Here is a 17,224-nt window from a genome sequence, read left to right on the forward strand (position 1 = left end):
GGTAAAAGATAAAGTGGATAAGTGGAGTAACTTTACTAATTCGCCTTGATTGCCTTTTAATAACAACATATAATAAGTATATCTTATAATTTTGAAATAAAAACATGCAGACATCATTATTATAGAGACATATTCTCATTTCTTAGCTTCTTATTATTTTCCCCATTCTGAAATTGCAAAATATTTTGGGCGCGTTTTGTCCTAAGAATAATCATAGAAAATATTTACTATGTTAGAACATTTTATGTTTCTTCCTCTTTTAAATTACTGAAAATTTATCAGCAAAAGCAAAATAGACTGTGATATAATATGAAGAAAGTTGAAATTCTAACCCATATCCCGCTTTTCTGCAAATTGTCTCTGCTTCATCCGCGTAAATATAGTAACATAGATATCCTCTGTAGCCATCACTTCTTGTGAAATAAACAAGTCCGGCTCCAGGCGTGTTGCCATCAAGACTAATTTCGTATGTGAAGGATTGTGCTGAAATTGACAGCACATAATTATAAACATATACCACTTTTATATGACCAATGAGTATGTGTGTAGTATCACTCACTTTCAATATCTATGCGTAAAGCTACAGAAACAAGCTCAGTAGCAAAAAGTTTAAACATAAACCCGGTTTAATGGCACTGGACAAACGCCAAAGACATAGAACATAAAAACAAAAAATCACAAACAAGAAACATGGAAGAACAGCACAAAACTCTACAAACAGCACAGTGCATACATACTATATATAAGAAAACTAGGTATGTTTATCAAGGATTGTTAGGTACCGCCTTGGAACGGTCAGTAAAATGTCAAGTTTAAACTATTTTCGTACACTAGTAAAGAAAGAAATGATTATCGAATAGATGCATTATGATAACAGCTGTTAAACAAGGACTTTATCAAGCTGACATATCTATAAACATAACACTTAAGTTGTCCCTTTTGTATTAGGAAACAGCACACGTACATGTGCCTACAGTCACTGCTGTTGATTTGACATTATAGAAAGTTTCGTATCGTTGCAATCACTCAAAGAATTCACATGTTTAGACGAATAGAGGCAAACATAATTACAGATATTAGAAACAGGACATTTTACGTCAATGTGTACAATTTAGAAAAAACCCCGAAGATTTCATACCGGGAACATAGTAAATTTCAAAGACATATTCCGCTGTGAATCGTATTTCCGATTCTACGACAATATTGTTTTCAAATGTGTATGTGCTGACGTCATCTGTCTGACAAACTTGCGTAAGATTAGTGCTATCTCCAGATTTGACCGTGACACAACCGCTCTCAATCCACGTGAAAGAAATGTTCATACGAACGTTCGATGAAACATTCTTGATCCCTTTTAATATAAAAACAAGAATCAATATAATTGAAATAAATCTTGTATTTCGAAATTTGAACACAATTACTTACGTCTCTAACTTTAATTAAACGTGACTTGCTTCATATTATCGTGCGATACACAATTTGATAAAGAAATTTTACAGCGTTCATTGTCATACACAAACACTCAAATTGCAATGCTGCAGACAAAGATTTGGCTTAAAGTAGATGAAAAATGAATTGAAATACTTTATAAAAGTTTAATTTATATTGAACACTCACATATTTCGTGGTTAAAAATCCATTTCGAGCATTCGTTGGTTTGTACGGATGTATTGTAGACGTGTGTTTCATTGATATCAGAATGAACAATCATATCACAGACTCCGTCTTCAAACACTGAAACAAGGATTAAATGTGATCGTTGTTTTACTTAAATATGTAGCGATGGACACATCCACATTAGGACACATTGCTAGTGTAACTGCGTTTCGAAAGTGCATGCTAGAGGTCATGACAATTTTTGTGACAATATAGATGACAAAAACACATGCACACATCAAATAAGAGTACTTGTCATACAATTGTAGCGAGCAAAGTTATATTTCACATTTGAAGTAACATTTACCTGATTTCACTGTCAAATGAAACCCGCCAGGAGAATCCGATAGCGACACGAGAGTGACGTTAACAGCTTCAGAGCTTTGAATACCCATAAGACCAGAAGGGGTGGTCGGGCAGTACTTGACTCCGTCAACCTATGTGGTATCATAAAAGATGTAAATACGTGTATTGAACGGTTTGTGTAATTAAAGTTTAGGCATGAAAGCACGCACTGATTTCAATTTAATTAGCAAAAAATATTTTTTAGTGAAACATCACTCTGTTATTCGCACAATGATGTGTGACTTCACACGCACCTGCTACTAATTCTCTACTCATTTGCTATTGGAGGGCGAAAAGTAACCGAATGTTAATTAGCAAATATATAGCAGAAATGTTTCGTTTTCGCTTAGAATGTATTTGCAGGCCATGTTTTATCAATAGAAATCTCTTAGTATAAATATTTTAAAACGAAAGAAGTTTTTAAAACTTTGGAACAACAAAATGCAATATTGCGTCCTGTACCGATATATTTGCTCCACAATGTCTGTTTTAACGTTGTTATGTTAACGATTACTGGTCTCCGAACGAAACATATCACTATTTTATTGATAAAGCCGAACTGGGCGAGTACCTAAATTGGAACAGTACCTAAATATGGAACACCCATTATAAAAGTGTTTTTCTGTGTGAGATCAGTTTATTTACTATTTTGATCAATAAAGACGCTTGCTTTAGATACAAGTTCCAAAGAACACGATTTTTCGGTCAGTATTTCAAATACTGCGATCATTTAAAGTTGTTCATGTTCAAATGTCAATACATGGTACGCGGGGGAAAAACTTCATGCTTGCCACAATCACAGTATACTAGTACAGCCTGTATTTTACTGAAATAATCAAATTTTACTGACAAAAATGACAAAAAGAGACAAGCTGAAAATAACATAAATTATTAATTTACTTAAACAAAACATGGAGCAATAATTTAAAAAAAATACATAAAATAAATAACAAATTAAAACTGTTCCATATTTAGGTACTCCGAGGACGAAAATGTCAGTCCTTGATTGTGCGGTTAATAAAGTACTTTTCATGCAGATTGGTAGTATCTTGAAAAATGCAATTTATATCAACCAATTGGTCTTGAATCCTTGTATGCTGATGGAAAATTTTGTAGTTGTCTAACTAAAAATATTTCACAAATAGTGCCGAAAGTGTTCCGATTTAGGTACTCGCCCAGTAACTGAAACGTCACAACAACGTTGCGTCTTGCATTCTTATATTTGTTTCCAAATATATAATATGTTTACCCATACAGCAATTTACACAAGGCATTATTCTATGGCATTTTTAAGAAGTAAAAATCACTAAACGAGATTGTAGTGTTACGAAAAAGTAATTTATAAAGAATACAAACTGTTTATTTCGGTTTTCTTGAAATGAGCTTGAACATTGGCTAAAAAATATCGCATGATATAATGAAAACTGAATGGAAATGCACAAAACATCAAAGATAAACAGTGGTTTTAAGTTTCGTCACGATCGTAATATTGTGCGAAACTAAAAAGTGAAACATAATAACAATAATGCTATCCCGGCCATTTTGTTAACATAGAGGATAATTGTTTATTTCAGTTAAAGGTCATAATGCATTTTATCTAGTGAGCACCAACAGCTATATTTACTTTTGGTGTCTTAACGGGGTGTTACATATTGCAATCTTACATTGAAACAATCACCTTTTTATTTTTATCATTTGCCTTCAAAGGACATACATTAAAATCAATTGAAGTTTTATAGAAAGCGCACCAACTTGAATTCGAACCTAATGGTATAAACTGTATCACAACCCTGTGAGCGATTATGTTCGATTTGGACATGAGAGCTTCCAGGAATATTAAACAGTTAAAAATCCCTTTTGTTTGCGTTTGCAAATCTTTATTAACCAACAGAAAACATAAACTAGAAATTCTAACTCAATCAGCAATAAAAATATTTCCAAATGGCATTTAAATATAAAAATTGTGCAATAAATGACAATTTATTAACATTTCCCAACGGCACCGACAACGAAGATACGACAGCGCAAATAAGGACATAATGGGCGACGATGCGGACGACTAAGAAAATTGCGACGAGGACGCGAAAAAACATTATCCATATGTTTCCGTAACATAACACAAGTTGCATACAGATCAAAACTTCAAACGCCGCAAAAAGAGATCCAACGCTAGCTCTTGACGTATGCTACCTACCTACCATCTTTCATTACTATCTATCAATTCTTCTGAATTTACTTAGCGGAAACCATTTTTTCTATTTATAGTTACAGCGACCTTGTCTTTGAGCCCCATCAATAGCAATCCCAAGCTAAATCTTCACCTAAGCTACCTGCACACCAACTTCAATTCTAGCTTTAGTTATTAAGCGGATACCAGTGTTAACGCCATTATTTCTATTTTTAGTAATAGTGACATTGAGCTTGACCCCCAACAAAAGTAATCCTAAATGAAGCTCTTCATGTTGCTACCTATACACCAATTTTCATGATTATCCATCAATGCTAGCCTAGTTTTTTGGCGGACACCATTGTTCGACACCCGCGCAATCGTCCGCACGCCAAACCACAACCAAATTCTAATTATCTTGTTTTCGTTCATAACCTGGTAACAAATCTTACCTCCAGGTAGTAACTGCTGCAGTCGAGCTCGCTCAGAACCATTGATATATTCATCACCAGCCTTTTCCCAAAGGCAGGATAAAATTTATATGCACAAGGACTGTCTGCAGGACCATTCGGGTAATTCATTGACCAGAATTCGACGTCTTCTTCATCTACATTCATTTCTGCTCCACAACCTAGTAAATGAAATGAGATTGCATGGATTTGTTCTTATGTTATTGGAGTTTTTCCCTGCAATTGGTCAATTTCTTTCTCTATGGTACTCTTTGATTTCAACAGGTCCATAACGCTACGTTTGTACTGTTTTGTTACACACCTTACTTTTAAAAACCTATTGTATTAAGACTAGTTATTATTAGCCAAACTCGATCTCAAAGCATTAAAAAAGGATTGAACGTTAAGTGTCATTTGATAGATGCAAAAAGTTTATTTTTAGTACATTACTATGTTAAACTAATTAACAATTAATTGAAAACCCAATTTATTAAGACTATTTTTTTGTTAACTGTTCATAAATCATATGCTTTTTATCATTCAAATGAAATGGATTTAATATAATAGTTCATGAAACGTTTTTCCTTCTTTCAAGTCGAGTGGTGAAAGCGAAAAGGTTCTATCTGATTCTTTATTTAATGTCACTTAGAACCTTTTCGCATTCACCCCTCGAAGTGCTCATGAAATGAAAAAAACTCCGTCACTCGTATAGTTACACTCATTTTCCTTACCTATCCATACTGGTGTACAATTATCCGAGAATGGTGAATATTTACAGTAGTGCTCAATGTCGGAGTTGGCATTGTTAACAATCCTCAGTGAACTCTGGCATAATGTTGATACCACTTGAAAAGGAAAGGTTTGCATAATTTTTCATAATCTTTTTTTGAATCGAATTATAATCAATAATTAATAATTTATTCATGTTATAAAATATTAAATTTATAATAGTATACAAGTTATACATAAATAAATTTATTATCTGACCAATTGCTTTTACAAATAAAACTAGAGAATAGAACTTATAGTTATTATCTTTATTGTAAAAACGAATTTATTTTTTCTGTATGATCGAAATTAAAGGCGGGCTTGACCATATAAAAAATTGACAAAACGAAGAGTAAATGTTCATTCACATTTTTTATTTATTCATCCCAATCACCGGGTATCAGAAATGAAAACAGGTAATAAACATCTATTTATAAACAGTACATTACTTTGGCAGTGATCCCTGCAAACAGGTATTGCATCTCCATTCCTGCAAGGTGTACCGTGCAAAACACAGGCTAACTCCATCAGTGCTTTGTCACATGCATCCTGTTGGAACGCGGTGTAGTTTTCATACAAATATGTCAGTCTTTCGTGTGACATTTCAAGATCAAGCGAGCCAGTGTTTGATGGAAAATTGACTCGACTGTGCCCAAACCTCGAACAAACATTGCTGCCTATGCCATAACACCCGTCATCTAGCATAAAATGAGAAAATAAAATCATAATCACGATTACTGAAATAACAATTTATATCTTTTACTGTTTGAAATGGTAGACAGTGAAAACATCCATCAACCGTCCAAATCAAACGACAGTGCGCTCATTTTCAACGACTCAATTTCAAAGATGACATCTTCGCATATAATTTTGGCTTTTCTTTAAAAAAACTACAATTTACTGTCATTTCATATTATATAATGCTTACTATAAAATAAAAAAAAATGTTTGTTTCAATGGTATAAAGAAAAAAATATCTGAACAAATATATCCCATGTGGCTACGGCTATCGGTCAACTGTATTGCGATTTAACACTGGAACACGCAATACTCCTCTATACCTTCAATGAAAAGACGGACACTTTCCCGCGGCCACAAACTCTCGGCATAGCCAAGAACATCTACCAAACACATAAAAGTGTCGGAGGCATCATCCTCGTCAATATCGTAGATTGTCAGGGTATACGATATAGAAGGGGTATCTTGAAGTGCAACGTGGAACTTTGAAAGCGCAAAGTCTCCAATAACTATATCCGCCATGATGTCATCATTTCGCGATATTGTCCCGTATTTGTCACTTCGCCAAAACATGATTACCTGAATGGTATTTGACACGGAAATTAAGTAATTTAACAAAGACTTGAATTATTTGACAAACTTGTTGCGCCGATTTTAAATTATGCAGGGAAGTCTAGATATTTGCTCAAAGCAATCAAGTTGAATGGGTTCATTTTAGATTTTGTAAAGGTCTTCTCGGTGTGAAAAAGACGACACAAAATTACATTATTTATGGAGACATTTCCAGTAGGCCTAGATTTTACAAAGTGTCAAACTTTAGATTTTACCCACATCTCAACATAATAAATAATCCTAAATTTAGAATGTCTGTGTTCAAACTGCGGCTATCTTCACATATATTTAGCATTGAAACGGGTCGGTGGAATATACCGCAATCGACGCCTCTAAATGAGCTCACAGGCACTGTTTGTTCTTGATAGATGTCAAAATACCTCTTTCTTCTAGAATACACATTGTTTAATGAACTCAGAGTGAGATATATATCTAGGTATTATAGACAACATCCTAGTATGTATAAATAAGTTGAGTTGATCATTGCAAAAATCTGAGTATGTTGATATACAAGGCTTACGAACTAAGACATATTGAATTATATCCAACATTAGTATGTGTGTGTTTATATATGTATATGTAAGTGTTTTTGTATACGTATTTATTTACATATAACAGATATAAAAAGTATAATGTCATTCATATGTATTGTTATAATTTTAACTATTGTAATTTTAGTATGTTATATGCTGTTAGTTTAACGTAAATTTATATATATAATTATGTAGAAATATGTACACATGTTTCGTACTTGTCCCCATTTTGTAAACCTTCGGCCAGATGCCTATTAAACACCCATCATTGAATCTGTTGTTTAGCAATAGCTGACTTTTACAGCGTTCAACTCATATAAAGAAGACAGAGTTTGGATAATGCAATCTGTTTGCAATCGCTAGATATTCATCACTCTCTTGAGCACGATGTTGCGCGAGATTGTGATCTTGTGTTGCTGGGGAAACCGGAGTACCCGGAAGTAACCTAATTGTCTAGCCTGGTAAACACAAACTTAACCCAAATGCGCCAAGGCTGGAATCCAACCCGGGTGCATTACTGCTAGTTTTAGCAAACAAACATAGAGGAATGAGCTTTACCTCCAGTTGTTCTGGGTTATTCACCCTGCAATTCAGACTGACTGTACCACCAAAACTGGAAGGCTCTGGAGAGGTAACTGATACCGATGGAAAACTGGCTAAAAAGCAAAATAACCTTCATTGTTACAATAAAAACACCTTGAAATAAAGTTATATATTACAAGGACTGTCTTCCTTTTGAATTGAAACGTTCCTCGATCATTTTTAAATATAGAATACATATCATGTTTAAGGTACAAACAAATAGGCTTTTGCTATATTTGATGAGTCCCTTGTTGTGACTGCCCACTATTTCCAATCAAAATGCAATACCAAATCTAACCTTAAAAAGGACTAATTGTGTTGTATGTTGAGAACAATATTGATCGTCGTATTCGGACTAGAAATTAACCCTACCTTGTTATGATATAAAATTGTATAGCTAAGATGCTGCTGGAGCAATTCGGCTATATAACATTGCCTTTAGATACGTAGTCACCATAAATACTCTCATCAAATTTAGTCTTGTACGAATAGCAAAACACTTAGTTTAAGTATGTGAACTTTTATGACCAGACCCAAAATCACCATTTTCGTCTTGGTTGTACATTAACACGCAAGCAATAATGATCAATGTGGAAAGGGGATATCTTTGCTTTGTTGGCTTTTCATCTGACCATCAAAGCTGAACTGGAAAGTGTGACCACACATTCGTACAAGCTTTATAATGCAAATAAATACTCAAAGCGTCATGCACAAACTGATATGTACTATTCTAGTGTTGACACTTGACCAGACATTAAACCATGAACCCGAAGCTTATCACTTATCATACCCGATGGATATCGACGTCGACAAAAGTAATACATTTATCGGGATTAATGCCGACTTTCAGGTTTAGAAACAAATACCTGGGATAGTGGTTGGTGCTGCTGGTGAAGTCGTTGTTGATGAACCTGCAAAGTGTAAATAAAAATGAACGTTTTATATCAGGTGTTTTCTAAGAAATGGACTCAGAAATGTTCAATCGCTCAATTTACAAAAGACTGCCAGGATCAAGAATCTTTTTTTGAAAAAGAACTGTTAAAACAACTTTCGTTTGTTTATATTCAAGACTGTCTTATGTTATTTTTGATGCATTTCCTGAAAACAAAAGCGATTTGATATGCAATATCTTATGTTTAAACCAATAACAGTGCACCAAAGGTATAAACTCCCCATAAACTCCCCATAAAGCATACAATGAATATTACTATGGGGCGGTTTTCTGTGGACCTTTATTACGTCGAGTTTGGTGCGTATGCAAACACTAATCGAGCCTGTGCATTTCACACGATGCTATACAGAATGCCAGAAAAGCGTTCATACATAATAATCGATAGTATTCTATATTATCTCGTTGAGGTTTCGTGCCTACCTTCAGAACAATACATTTCGTCCGATCGGTCCATACACTCAAACGTTGAATTACAGTATGCACCAACAGGAACACATTCAAAGGAATACGTGCATTGAAAGTAATTTGGCGGACATGCCTGCGTCGGTGTTCTGTTCCAAAGTGTCGTCGGTAGTGGTACTGTAGTGTGTGTTGGAGTTGTTGTTTCTATATAACAGAAGTTTATTTATCTCGTTTATTGCAATGCGGAATGCATGAACATACATAATAATTATAAAAAGAAAAACTCATACATCACTGGTCAAAAACAAGCAAACCCGGCTTTTGATACACCCTCCGACGGATTCAATTTTCGGAAAAATAACCAGTCAAAGACTTTACAGTCATTCAAACATTTCTAAGAGTAATAGATAAAAAAAAAGATTACTGGTCTTATATTAAGAAAAGGAAATGGTTATTGTTTCAAAAGAACAGAATCATTTGTTTTAACCGAAGGGCGATAGTGCTTATTATATTAATGTTTTGTTTACTAATATATGATTATGACTAAGATAAGCCTATTACATATTTAAAGAGCGATTGCTTAATACAATCAATGTTTCTTCCGGGTTTTACCGAGTTATCCGGAATATTTCCTGAGAATGAACCTGTCCGAATTCGATAACCCAGATTGAATTTAACCAAAAGTATCTTGTTCCCAGGCCGCGGCCAAAATATAAACACAGATACGTACATGTATTTATATTGATTCAGTACGCTTGAATATTGAAACTATTTGCGTGATTTGATATTCAATATCTTATGTTTAAACCGATAACAGTGCACATAAAGTAAAAAAACTCCCCATAAGGCATTAAATGAATATAACTATGGGGCGGTTTTTGTGGACCTTTATCACGTCGAGTTTGGTGCGTAAACACACATTAATCGAACCTGTGCACTTCACACGATGTTATACAGAATGCCAGAAAAGCGTTCATACATAATATTCGATAATATTCTTTATTATATCGTTGAAATTTCACGCCTACCTTCATAACAATTCATTTCGTCCGATCGGTCCATACACTCAAACGTTGAATTACAGTATGCACCATCAGGAACACATTCAAAGTAATACGTGCATTGAAAGTAATTTGGCGGACATGCCTGCGTCGGTGTTCTGTTCCAAAGTGTCGTCGGTAGTGGTACTGTAGTGTGTGTTGGAGTTGTTGTTTCTATATAACAGAAGTTTATTTATCTCGTTTATTGATATGCGGAATGCATGAACATACATAATAATTATTAAAAGAAAAACTTATACATCACTGGTTAGAAACAAGCAAATTCAGCTTTTGATACTCCCTCCGACGGATTCAATTTTCGGAAAAATAAACAGTCCAAGACTTAATAATTATTCAAACATTATTAATAGTAATAGATTAAATTAAAAAAAAAAAGATTATTGATATTTTTTAAGCAAAAAAAATTGTTATTGTTTCAAAAGAACAGAATCATTTGTTTTAACCGAAGGGCAATAGTGCTTATTCTAATAATGTTTTGTTTACTATAACTTGATTATGACTAAGATAAGCCTATTACATATTTAAAGAGCTATTGTTTAGAGCTACAATCAATATTTCTTCCGGGTTTTACTGAGTTATCCGAAATATTTCCTGAGAATAAACCTGTCCGAATCCGATGGCCCAGATTGAATTTTAACCGAAAGTATCTTGTTCAACGGCCGCCAAAATGTAAACAAAGATACGTACATGTATTTATACTGATTCAGTACGCTTTAATATTGAAACTATTTGCGTCTTCTGTTTTTTTTATATTGCGTTTTGTAACTGGTCGATATTACGATAATTGCATTTACTATAATTAAAATTACGTAGTTACGCAAAAACGCAGCTTATTCGCAATATATTATCCACACCATATATCATGAACAGTCATTCGAGCGCTACTTTAAGCAAGCGTCTAACTATGCAGGACGCAGCTTCGTAGCTAGCCAATAAGAGCAGATAGATTGGTAGTGCAAATAAGGTTCTAACAGCGCTGGGGTTGATATTGTATGCGCGCATTAATTTGTCAAAAATTACAAAAAGTTATGTCGATGTGCCGATGGTAAATGTCGATTTACGGATATTAAAGCCTAGTGGCCTACAGCCTTAAATGTCTCTAGATGAACAACCATATCTTCTTTTTGATAATAAGAACAAAGTGTTACACGCTCAGTTTGAGTTCCATGACTTCTAAATCCATGGATAACGTAATACTGACAGTTGGCGTTTACTCCGTTCCGCTGAAATCGGTAGAGGACTAATACTAATCACTGTGAGTAATATCCATAAGCAATGGTGTACCACAATATACATACAATGTATTGAAAGCTACGTACCCGTGTCATTACAGGGATTTTGCACGACAGTTATATTGTTCACAGCTCTCTCAAAGTAGCTTGCTCTAAGTAGTTTGTCCTGAACTTCAAAAAGTACGCCGTCATAAGATCCAGCCGGTATGTCTACTCCAAACTTTTGTATACGATACATATTTTCATTAACGTCCTTAGCGAGTTGCGTTACAAACGTGTTGTTATGCAGTGTTGCAACTCTAATGACTAAAGGTCCCTCTGTTGCAAAGCTGAACATCAAACAACTGTCACTTGCAGCTGTAAATGCGGGGGATAGCATGTATCCCATCGGTGCAAGGAAAGATGCTGCAAAACAAGAATAATGGATTTTGCTCACAATGTTTCATAAATATAACAACTACAGCAACACGTAGTCGAAAAAATGAGCATAAACCCCGATCATATGGTATAAGTAAAAGCCCAAAACACAGAAACGCAACACAAAAAATCCGGAAAAAAACGAAATAGCAACACGCACATATCTACAGACAAGAAACTGAACAACACCATTAAATTTCACAAACAACATACCACAATTATACCTATTAAAACTAAGGTAATAAGAACACAAAATACAAGTACCAAAACATTGATATTAATTTGATGTATTTATTAAAAATCAACGTCTGTATTGGACCACCACAACAATCCTCTATACCTGCTATTCCATATTCTCCTCCCATAATATACATTGATGAAGTACTCCGAAGCTCAACGTTGACGAATGTGTATTGACAATTTCCCCTCTCAAACGAACACTCCAGACTGCTCCCTGTTTAAAAACCACATGTATAAATACAATGTCCTTCAGATTCATTAAAATATGTATTTAAAGTGTTTTCGGACCAGTCCATGATTTTTTATTTTGTTCACATAGTACACAAGTGTCAACAGCAATTGATTTTAGGGTTCGGCTCTCAACCAGTGACGTTACAAAATCTGTATCTCTAAACAAATTTGACATAAAAGAAATACGATACTAGGCGTCATGTACTGAACTATTCCATTTAACTTGTCAATGAAAACAGTAAGTAAGCGAGCCTTTGTTTTAGGACGACTCCTGAAAGAATCTAATTTGGTAAATACATTGACTTACCGCACACTTCATCTGATTCATCGGCGCAGTCGGCAATACCATCACACACCAACCGGAAGTGGACGCAGGAAGAGTTGTCCCGGCACTGGAACATTTCCGGGTTTCTACAGTCTGAAAGAATTGTCAAATGATATTTAACTTTTCTATTCAAGAATCCAATTTAAGGGGGAAAAAAACTTCATGCTTTTGAAATGTTAACACTTAACGTTTTTCTGACACGTTTCTGAATTATTTCATTTTTATGAGCTTCTACAATGATTTGAGAAATTCTAAGACAGTATGCATTAATGTTTTATTTAATTGAAATTGCTTTGCTGTTGATTGTCGCCTCCACGAATAAATAAATCAAAAGAACAATCATTCATTTTATATTTGGACATCGACACGTTTTCATTTTATTAATAAAGGATTACATGTTTAAGTATCGCCGTTCATCGATGTAGAAAATCAATTGGTCAGTTCACCGTTAGGGAATTTATGTATTCACAGTTATTATTTACATTGATTGTTAAAATTATTTGCGATATTATAACTACAACACTTAAATGAAACTGTTTTGATAAAGCATATAACTTTTCGCATTGCAATGCCATTTGACCAATCACAAGCGCCGTTTATCTACTATCGGCGGTACTTTGCAGATGTTATGTTCAATGAAATATGAACTAAACGAGTACTCGTTAATGAAAGGAAGTGCTTGCAGGAGCGTGACTATATGTTTTGTTTGTTTATCATTATTATCAATAATCACTTCAAACGCTGTTTTACACGTTTTCATTAAAATTTTTATTTTGCTTCAAATTGCAAATACTGTCAAACACAACACTTTTGTGTTGCTGTTATTTGTTTATTGATTTAACAAAACACTTATATGCCAAAACATTATTAAGAAGTAATATGACCAACATTAAAGTTTTAAATACCACAATTCTTTTCATCTCTTCCATCCCTGCAGTCTCTATTTCCATCACAAAAACGATATTCTGCTATACAATGTCCGTCGCAAAAAGTTTCCTGAGGTCCACAAGATAAACCTAAAATTCAGTATAACCAATTCTTCAATACTAAATGCAGGTTATTCACTGAGTTGTATGTTCGGTTAGAACTTAGGTATACGTTTCTGTATAACACTTACATTTGACTCAGCTGATAAATATTGATTTATTTAAAAACCAAGAACACTAAAAATATTTTTTGTGGCTTTTTCTGCCATGTGTTTAAGGTACATCACTAGTATTTTAGACAGACAGTTATAACATGCCATTTTCTTACAACAAGTATGTAATGGGTATTACAGATAAAAAGCCTAGAAGCATAATTACACTTGTTTAAACTAAATTGTGAATAAATAGGGCCAAAATAATACGACCTGCTGGGCTTTAAATACAAAGACAACAATAGCAACCGAAAATAAATGACAATACAAAATTCTCACCAGGTTGTTGGCATTTCCCTTCTGTCAGCTCCACTGACAGCACTCTTAACTGTCTACCTGTATAATAGACTCTAGCTTCCACCATAAAAACCATCGCCTGCGAATGTCCTATATCTATCGAAACATTTCGCTGAATATTGTAATTCAAATAAAATACCGGTGTTGAGGAAATTGTATTTTCAAAAGAATCCTTCAGTTGTAGTATTATTTCACCGCCTGTATAAATAGTCATTATACTCAATGTGAGGCATGAGTCGTCTGGAGGGGTGAACGTTGGTGAGATGAGGGGATTTCCAAACGACACTGTGCTTGTCGTAAATCCATCTATTTAAATAAAAAGATTTGTCGATTAGTTCATATATGTATATAACATGTCCATAGTTTAAGATCAATCTCAAATTTGTATAGAGTATAACCTAGGTGTCAGACGATACGATACACAAAAAAGTTAACGTTATAGCGAATGAGCACTATACCAAAAGGCCGTCAGCGTGTACAAAATATTTCAATGTTTTATTCGATAAGTAACATATAATAAAACAAGATAACACATACTTTCAGTCAAAGACCATATGTCAGGATTCCTTCTGTATCCGCAGTTACCGCCTTGAATAAACTGACATTCAACACTTCCAGTGTGGGACTCTGTCGTGAAATACAAGGTAAGAAAATAGTGGTTGTGTAAGCATATTTATACTTACATTTAATGTTGTGCACTGTGTTGTTTGTGGAGTTTTATGCTGTTTTTCCATGTGTCTTGTTTGTGATTTTTTTGTTTTTGTGTTCTATGTCTTTGGCGTTTACCCAGTGCCATTAAACTGGGTTTATATTTAAACTTTTTACCTACTTGTTTCTGTAGATTTTCACATAAGTATTGCACTCGGGCAATGCCCATTCGATGAGTAATCCGATAAGATTGTTTGTCATTTGTGGTTTTTGGTGCATAGTGCACAGACAGAATATAACCCTGGTTTGAGCTACCCTGGTTCTTAAGCACTGTCACATGGAGCCCCACTTAACGTCCCTTCCAGAATAAAATTAGTTATTTCTAGTGATGCGGGGGAAATCGAACCTCTGCATTGAAAATCAAGTGAGTTCTCACCAGACCACGAATTCACCATAAGTAAGAATATGTGCGAATTTATTGCTATGTAAGGATGAAATTTGAATTGTTTCTCGGACAATCACGACTAATTCGAAAATGTTGTTGGTCAGTGTAGGTAAAAGCCAGATCGGGAACGAGGGAAATACCCTTCCATGTTCTCGTTCTGTACACTTCTGTCAATGTAGTTTCCGACCGGGAAACAGAAAGTGTCAGTTGCAATTATTTTAGTTAGACTACGGACAACATTATAGCATGGCTGTATACTACAAAGAAAGATATAAAACTAAAAGATATTATTAAACTGAGTTGTTCAGTATTTTTTTTCATTTGTTATTGAGATTTTACACTTATTGGAAGCAAATTGGGAATTTTCCTCCACGGTAGGTACAGTAAAGTTCCTTTCTTCAAGATTTTTTTTAGAACCGTTTCAAGTACTGGAAGTTATGACATACCGCAGGCATGTTCTGACACTCTTATGTTGTCAACTCCTGCACTCACTGCCAAGGCAGAAAAAGTAACCTCTAGATCTCCAGTAAAACCACAAATGTCCGAACAGTGACCTGTCCAATAATTAAGAGAAAATCCGTCTGATCGAAACAAGAGGCGGTCATTTACTGCCAGCACCAATCGTCCATTTTGTTCTAAAAGTAGAATGGGCATCGTGATACACTTGTGCAGTCTTAAAAATGGTAACGCTATGAAAACCCAATATGTACTGTATACACCTTTATTAATATGTTTCAGTAAATAGATTTTGGAACTAAAGGTGGGTTCAAACATATATTGCCGAAATCGTTTCAAATAAATACGTTAGTACTTTTAGGAACAATGTCGCTTGTACTATTACCTGTATTAGATGCATCAAGATAGGAAGATATGTTTTTGATTAAGTATTCAAAATGTAGAGAACAAAGACGTTTTCCAGGGGATTGAGTTGCCACCATTGTCAAATTGGAAGCGTCATTTTCTTGTAAATCAACGAAGGGAGGGAATGTAACAACCATCGACGTGCCTAAAATGACGTTAAGATATCAGAGCATACAAGTATAAACAATGCATTGATGCATTCAACGAACACAGCGCAATGTATTCAATAATTAAGTTATGTGATTAAAATAACACCATTTTATTAAATTTACCATTGTTAGTCTGCCAGTCGTTGGCAAGTTGCCATTCGTACACATGGCTGCAAGATGAGCCCCCTCTTGTTACTTCATAAACACAACGGTCGTCTTCAAACGTGCACATTGTTCTATCAAGAGTCACTGTTGTAAAAAAGAAAAGAGGTCGCATTTGCTACGTTCATTTGGTTTCTAATCAATTTTAACAACAACTGAAAGCTGATATGAATCACTCTCGATTCCGTTTCCTTTCCAGAAACCGGTACTGTGACATATTTGAGAGGCCACGAGAAAATATTCCTGGTGGAGTTGGAACGATAACCTCTTGGGTGAGAGGCGGACACCTATACCACTAGACCTCTCTTGTTAATTGGCTAAGGTCTTAAGTTCGTTTTATCTTATATATATATATATATATATATATATATATATATATATATATATATATATATATATATATATATATATATATATACCTGTGTCAATATAAAAATATTTCAAATACAATTAGACAAAGTGTCATGCAAAAACTATCCAAAATGTTTATATAATAATCTTATTAACTTAAGGGCAAATCAAAAGACGATCTTGAGTGCAAAATAGTGTTTAGAAATGTTAAGTGTAAATTTACTCCTTATTCACTCGTACCTTCACACAACCCTTTGTACAGTTGGAAGTCAGACACTGCTGTTCGTGCAGTAAAATTCCCACCAAAGGCTGTTAAGCCCATTGTGATGTTTCCAACTAGTCCTGACGGCATGTTGATGCAATACTGTCGCTGTATAGTCGCTTTCCGCGTCAATTTATCCAAGATGAAAGTTTCTCCATTTTCCATGTTCATTGTCCAAACCTTCATTAAAGTTAAAATAAA

The 17,224-nt window shown here is 34.5% G+C and overlaps 1 protein-coding gene across 2 annotated transcripts in view; it reads right to left on the reverse strand.

Annotated features, from left to right (window-relative positions):
• Positions 1 to 17,224, reverse strand: part of LOC128242297 (uncharacterized) — a 135,380-nt gene that overhangs the window by 31,166 nt on the left and 86,990 nt on the right. For both annotated transcript variants that reach the window (XM_052959395.1, XM_052959394.1), the window contains 22 exons: positions 17,002 to 17,203; positions 16,372 to 16,497; positions 16,080 to 16,244; positions 15,685 to 15,873; positions 14,683 to 14,772; positions 14,128 to 14,451; positions 13,616 to 13,726; positions 12,693 to 12,803; positions 12,255 to 12,368; positions 11,585 to 11,902; positions 10,233 to 10,418; positions 9,223 to 9,408; positions 8,717 to 8,761; positions 7,827 to 7,924; positions 6,447 to 6,702; positions 5,835 to 6,083; positions 5,349 to 5,462; positions 4,621 to 4,799; positions 1,964 to 2,093; positions 1,618 to 1,734; positions 1,139 to 1,351; positions 333 to 483 (listed from right to left, as the gene is read on the reverse strand). In XM_052959395.1, coding sequence (XP_052815355.1) covers positions 333 to 483; positions 1,139 to 1,351; positions 1,618 to 1,734; positions 1,964 to 2,093; positions 4,621 to 4,799; positions 5,349 to 5,462; positions 5,835 to 6,083; positions 6,447 to 6,702; positions 7,827 to 7,924; positions 8,717 to 8,761; positions 9,223 to 9,408; positions 10,233 to 10,418; positions 11,585 to 11,902; positions 12,255 to 12,368; positions 12,693 to 12,803; positions 13,616 to 13,726; positions 14,128 to 14,451; positions 14,683 to 14,772; positions 15,685 to 15,873; positions 16,080 to 16,244; positions 16,372 to 16,497; positions 17,002 to 17,203 — 3,674 coding nt within the window. The remainder of the gene's footprint in view (positions 1 to 332; positions 484 to 1,138; positions 1,352 to 1,617; positions 1,735 to 1,963; positions 2,094 to 4,620; positions 4,800 to 5,348; positions 5,463 to 5,834; positions 6,084 to 6,446; positions 6,703 to 7,826; positions 7,925 to 8,716; positions 8,762 to 9,222; positions 9,409 to 10,232; positions 10,419 to 11,584; positions 11,903 to 12,254; positions 12,369 to 12,692; positions 12,804 to 13,615; positions 13,727 to 14,127; positions 14,452 to 14,682; positions 14,773 to 15,684; positions 15,874 to 16,079; positions 16,245 to 16,371; positions 16,498 to 17,001; positions 17,204 to 17,224) is intronic.

Source organism: Mya arenaria, chromosome 8 (assembly GCF_026914265.1).
Source record: "Mya arenaria isolate MELC-2E11 chromosome 8, ASM2691426v1".
Classification (NCBI taxonomy): domain Eukaryota; kingdom Metazoa; phylum Mollusca; class Bivalvia; order Myida; family Myidae; genus Mya; species Mya arenaria.